Consider the following 6000-nt stretch of genomic DNA (forward strand, 5'->3'; position numbering starts at 1 on the left):
AGTCTTGGTTTTCTTTCTTCTGAGAATACCCCTTCATTTTTGGGAGGCAGGTTTGATGGGCAAGAGTGATAATTCTTTTAGCATTTCAGAAATAACTATGCCACTTCCTTCTGGCTTGTGTGGCTTCTAAGGACTGCCTGCTGACATTCAGACTTTCCTTTGGAGAGAGAGTGGTATTTTTTTTTCATTATTATTCTGAAATTTTGTGTTTCTAGAAGTTTATTATATGCACCTTGGAGTGAATGTCTTTACTTTATTCTGTTTGGGGCTCATTTGGCTTTGTGAATCTATGATCTTATTGCTCGTCACATTTCAGAATTGTTCAGCCATGATTTCTGGCTTTCCAAATCCTAGTACTTCATTTCTGGACTCTAATGGCATTAAATATTAAGTGTAAAAAAATTCTTCAGTAGCCATATGTCCCAAAGAGTTTGTTTTTTTGTTTGTTTAGTTTATGCTGTTTGATTGGGGTAATTTTGTTTGTTCTAGTTTTAGAAATACATACATACATACATACACATACACACACACACACACACACACATATATATATATATATGTGTGTGTGTGTGTGTGTGTGTGTGTGTGTGTGTGTGTGTGTATGCATGTGTTGACAGCATTTAAGTCTGTGCACCAAGTACTCATGCCTGGTGCTTAAGGAGGCCAGAAAAGGGTGTCAGATCTCCTGGAACTGAAGTTATGGAGTTGTCAGTTGCTATGTGGATGCAGGGAACTGACCCAGGGCCTCTGGAAGAGCAGCCTGTGCTTGTTATTAACTGCTGAGCCATCTCTCCAACATTTATTCCAGTTTTTAGTTCGTAATTGCTCCTTGGTCCCCTCTAGTCCAGCCCTTCTGTTGAGCTTTAAGCTTGGGTTGTAATGAACCTGTATATTTTTCCATAATCAAATGTCTGTGATTGTTCATTGAAGCATTTTCATCCTGGCTGTGAAATTCCTCACCACGTAAATCTTATCATTTCAGCCTTGGCATCATTGACTGTTACCTTTTCATTCAGTGCGAGCTCTTCCTGTTTCATGATAGGAAAAGAGGTGTTTGAAACTTAAGACATTTTCACTCTGAACCTTTGTAGTCTTCTGTGTTAGCTGGCTTCTGGCTCAGCCCTGGTTAGGAGGTAGGGCCACTGCTTCGTCACCATCTGTGGAAGCAGATGTCCAGCCTCTGAGGAGCAAGGGGAGGAGGCAGGGAATTGTCTCCTCACAGGGTCTTACTCGACTGTGGGTAAGTGGGGTGGGAGAGTGGGGGTTATGAGTCCTGTCAACAGGCTGAAGACCCTGGCTCCATCCTGATAATTGGGGCTTAATTATATCTTTGTAAAGTAGAAATCTTAGTTCCCCTTTGGTGCTGGCACAGGTAGAGAGGGATTGGGCCACAGTGCCCTCTCTACCCAGGGAGCAAAGCAGTTATATTGTCTCAACCGTAGGCTCTAAAGATTTTGTCTGCAAGGCTGCTCTTTTCCGGTCCTTTGCTGATGGATGACAGGCTTTTCTTGGGACTTTGTTTCTACCTCTGGGCATTTCTGATTTCAGCTGCTTCAACCTCAAGTCTGCACATATCAGATGAACAGAAAATCCAGGGAACCCACCACCACATTATTCCTGGGACTCCAGTGTTTCTGGCTGGTCTGCCCTCTCCTCACTCTTGATAATCTTTCATTTGCTTTCTCATTATGCCCAATTCTTTCTGTATGCCAGAGTCTGCATTCTCAGTTAGAATACAGCTGCACCATGCAGGCATTACACCGTACTGGAATTCAGCAATATGTTTTTGGGCTCGAGGAGAGGTTTCAGATAGAGGGCTATTTATCCTCTTGATCCATTCCTTTGGCTTATGCCTGAAGCAGCCACATGATAGGTCTATTTGTGAAGGTTTTCTAAAGTTTTGCAAACCACTAGAGTAGAAATCATGGTTCATGTGACTGTTTGACAGGCATGTCTGTGAAAGCAACTGAAAGATTAATGGAGGATGTAGTTAAACACTGACTACTAAAGAGTTAAGAGAACCAAAGGAATTATGAGATTGACTTTCATAAACAAAACAATACAACTAGGCACTGTATGCTCATTGGAAATTATATTCGAGTGAGTGTGTGTGTATGTATGTGTGTGTGTTGTGGCCAGCCATGTGCATTTATCTTTGTATGCTAGTTGTGGTCACTCAAGAGATTTTTCTTTTGGAATGTAGGTTCGCCATATACAGTTGGATGAAAAATTCATCAGAGATAGTCAACACAAACCACCACCTGTCCCTGATAAAGAAAATAAGAAACTGCTGTGTGGGAAGTGCAAGACCTTTGCATGCTACACAGCTGACATCCGAGTGGTCGAGGTGAGCAGCCCTGGCCATCTTTAGTGCCAGTCAAAGCTTATCATCTCCTGGAGAAATGTTTGTAGAAGGACGCTAGTGCTTCTGTTGTGACTGTTGGCCATGGTCCTTGTAGTGAGAAATGAAGTCTTGCTTCTATGTGGGAGCCAGGAAAGCCGATGTTACAGAAGCACAAACTATGACAGTGTTGGGAGAGGCCAGGGAGTGGAGGGAGGTCTGATTACAGCGGCCCCAAACAGTCAGGATGGTAAGGGTTAGTACTCACAGCGGGGTGAGTACTGCTTACAGTTTCCAATTTACTTCTGTGTCTCGGCCTCCCCCGTGCAGGGACCACAAGCACACACCACCACTTTTTCCAAAAGTTCTTTTATGCAGCTGTAGAAAATGAATGCTATGCCGGGCCGTGGTGGCGCACGCCTTTAATCCCAGTACTCGGGAGGCAGCGGCAGGTGGATCTTTGTGAGTTCGAGGCCAGCCTGGTCGACAAAGTGAGTTCCAGGACAGCCAGAGCAACATAGAGAAACCCTGTCTCAAAAAAACCAACCAACCACCCCCTCCACAAAAAAAAAGAAAGAAAGAAAGAAAGAAAGAAAGAAAGAAGGAAAGAAAATGAAGGCTGCAGTGTTGTGTCCTTGATTAGCTCCTGGGACAAATAAAGGATTAGGCATAAAAATCTGTAATTAAAAGGAATGTACTGGTGTTGATTTCTTAGTTTTAGCAAATGTGTGGATGAATATAAATGTGTGCCTTGGGACTTGGTTTAAGGCATTCAAGGATCTCCCTAGCTATTTTTGCACCTTTACTATATGTCAACAACTATACCAAGGAAATGTAAGGCTGCAGTTTTGAAGCACACATGGTACAGTGAAACCTGCCAGCAAACTAATGGTACAGTGGGAAATAATCTGAACATACAATTATAAAGATGCTTTCCTTATGGCTGCAAATAACATACACAGCAACACCTTTGTCATGACCATCAATGGGGGGCGTCCATCTTTGTCAAGAAGAACAGAGGCTAAAGGCTAAGTATATAAAAATGTCATATTCTGATAAAGACATTCTTTCTTCCTATTGTGTTTTCTAAAATTCTTTTTTGGACAGAGAACTTTTTTTTTTCCTTTTTGCTTGTTTTTCAAGACAGGGTTTTTCCTGTGTTGCCCTGGCTGTTCTGGAACTCACTCTGTAGACCAGGCTGATCTCGAACTTAGAAATCCACCTGCCTCCACCTCAGGAGTGCTGGAATTGAAGACCTATACCACTACCATCCAGCTTCAGGGAACACTTCTATAATGAAAACAAAACACTTTATTGAAAAAAAATGTAACACAGCTGGGGGCAGCGGTGATGCACGCCTTTAATCCCAGCACCTGGGAGGCAGAGGCAGGTGGGTCTCTGAGTTCGAGACCAGCCTGGTCTACAGAGTGAGTTCTAGGATAGTCTGTATTGAAAAAAACAAACAAAAAGTAACACTTGCAGGTTAGCCTTTTAGTTTTTCCCCCTTATAACTTTTTTTTTTTTTTGAGACAGGTTCTCTTTATATAACTCTGGCTGTCCTGAAACTCACTCTATAGACCAGGCTGGCCCTGAACTCACAGCGATCCATTTGTCTCTGCCTCCCAAGTGCTAGGACTTAAAGGTGTGTGCCACCATGTCTGGCCCCCTTAAAACTTTTAATTAAAGGTGGGTAAAACCTCCAGAGATGAGTGCTGGTGTAATTCTTGCTACCAATGGAGGGTGGTGGATGGCTGGACTAGCTCGGGATGGGTTATATGGGACCATTTGAACAAGAAGCATATTACCAGTGACATCCATTTTATGAATCTGATTCTTTAGATGTAAAAGGTACTTTCAGTTCCGATTTCAAAGGCTTCTTGTTCACCGTGGCCCCTTTAGACAATTTCCCTGGAGAACTGGATGCTGGGTCTGCACTTGTTTCTGTAGGGTACACTCTTAGTCAACTATAGGTAGGACCTGGGGACAGTCCAGCTCCTGAGCTTCTTCACATGCACACTGACCCATGGGTGGTCATCCCTGTGCCTTGGTTTGTGCCTTTCTGGCCTCTGGTGAACTTGTACTTTGCATGTGTTCAACAACTACCCCTTTGCTTCTGATTTAGAGAGCTGGGTTTCTCCCTCTTCTGGGGTGCTCAGTACCACCTCACTTACACCTCCTCCCACCCGTGCATAAAGCCCAGTAAATGGATCCTCCTCTGGCCTGCAGGAGGCTGTCTCTAGTCCCTTCTTTTTCCATCGGTAAAATAAAGGTGATTCCACTCCCTCTTCCTCCTTGACTGTTGAGTAGTTTTTAAGTTGTTTTCGGACTGCTTCTAACATTCTTTTATGTTCCACCTCTTCCTCTCAGCAATCCCATTACACCGTGCTTGGAGAAGCTTTTAAGGAACGCTTTGTGTCTAAGCCACACCCTAAACCAAAGACCTACGATAGTTTCGAGAAGAAAGCAAAAATATTCTGTGCCATTCAGAACTGCTGCCATGACTGGGGGATCCACGTGAGATACAAGACGTTCGAGATCCCAGTCATAAAAATTGAAAGTTTTGTGGTGGAAGATATTGCAAGTGGAGCCAGAACCGGCACTCAAAGTGGAAGGACTTCCATTTCGACAGAAAACAGTTTGATCCTGCAGAAATGTCCAAATGACCTCACGGCTCCTGAGGCTTTCAGTCCAGGGAGCCACGACTCTCGGAGTGCAGAAGCAATGAACCAATTCTTCCTTACACAAGCTTATACTGTGTCGAAGGCCAGATCACCTGACCTGTGTGTTCTGAGCAGTTCTCATCCACACAAAGCGCATGTGCATGAACTGCAGCACTGAGTATCTTGTTTACCAATAACTCACAGCACTTGGCAAGGGGGAGGGTTGAAAATTTTCCCTTTTATACTTTTCACAACTGCCGGCCAAGAGAACACACAGCCACTCAGTACATCAGGATGGATGAAGTGTTGGAAGGTTTTCCTTACTGCCCTCTTTTCTCAACCTGCCACAAGATGCTTTGCCTTTAACAAGCTACTGAATTTGTTCTTTTTAAGGTCACCAGACTGCCAAATCCAACGGGCATTTCTGGTTCTTATATTGGACTCCTTTCCTGCTTTGGTGGTCACACTCCCTTCAGATTTTCTTGATTTCTGATTCTTCTAGTCTTTTTCTATTGGTCTTTGCTGACACAAGTATAGGTGATTAGAGTGACATATACCTTTAAAATTTAACACACTGTAGTAGACAGCTATGCTTGCTGAGAAGGCATTTCTTTTTGCTCATTTACTATACATCTTACTCTACAATATGTTCTTTTAACTTGGACCATTTCCCCTCCTTGACTAGACATCTCAAGCCATGGTTGCCCCCACCCTCTCCCCCTTGAGACAGGGTCTCTCTGTAGACCAGGAACTAGACATGTAGCCTTGAATTCACAGATCCCCCTTATCTCCCTAGTGCTGGGATTAAAGGCTTATGCAACTCTACCTGGTTCTAGCTATTTTCAATAAAGGCTAATGTTTAACATTTCCAGGTAATATGGCTTTTTTTTTTTTTTTTTTTTGCTTTTATAGACAAGGTTCCTGGAACTCTCTCTGTAGACCAGGCTGGCCTTGATCTCAGGGGTCTGCCTGTCTCTGCCCCTCAAGTGCTGTGAAGAA

The 6000-nt window shown here is 43.5% G+C and overlaps 1 protein-coding gene across 1 annotated transcript in view; it reads left to right on the forward strand.

The window, feature by feature from the left end:
• Rigi (RNA sensor RIG-I) overlaps positions 1-5116 on the forward strand; it is a 50257-nt gene extending 45141 nt beyond the window's left edge. The window contains 3 exon segments of the mRNA XM_052718386.1: positions 2204-2347; positions 4709-4925; positions 4928-5116. Coding sequence (XP_052574346.1) covers positions 2204-2347; positions 4709-4925; positions 4928-5004 — 438 coding nt within the window. The 3' untranslated portion in view covers positions 5005-5116.
• Positions 5117-6000: the final 884 nt, after the last annotated feature.

The sequence above is a fragment of the Peromyscus californicus genome, unplaced genomic scaffold, assembly GCF_007827085.1.
Source record: "Peromyscus californicus insignis strain IS unplaced genomic scaffold, ASM782708v3 Scaffold_5__1_contigs__length_169319896, whole genome shotgun sequence".
Classification (NCBI taxonomy): Eukaryota; Metazoa; Chordata; class Mammalia; order Rodentia; family Cricetidae; genus Peromyscus; species Peromyscus californicus.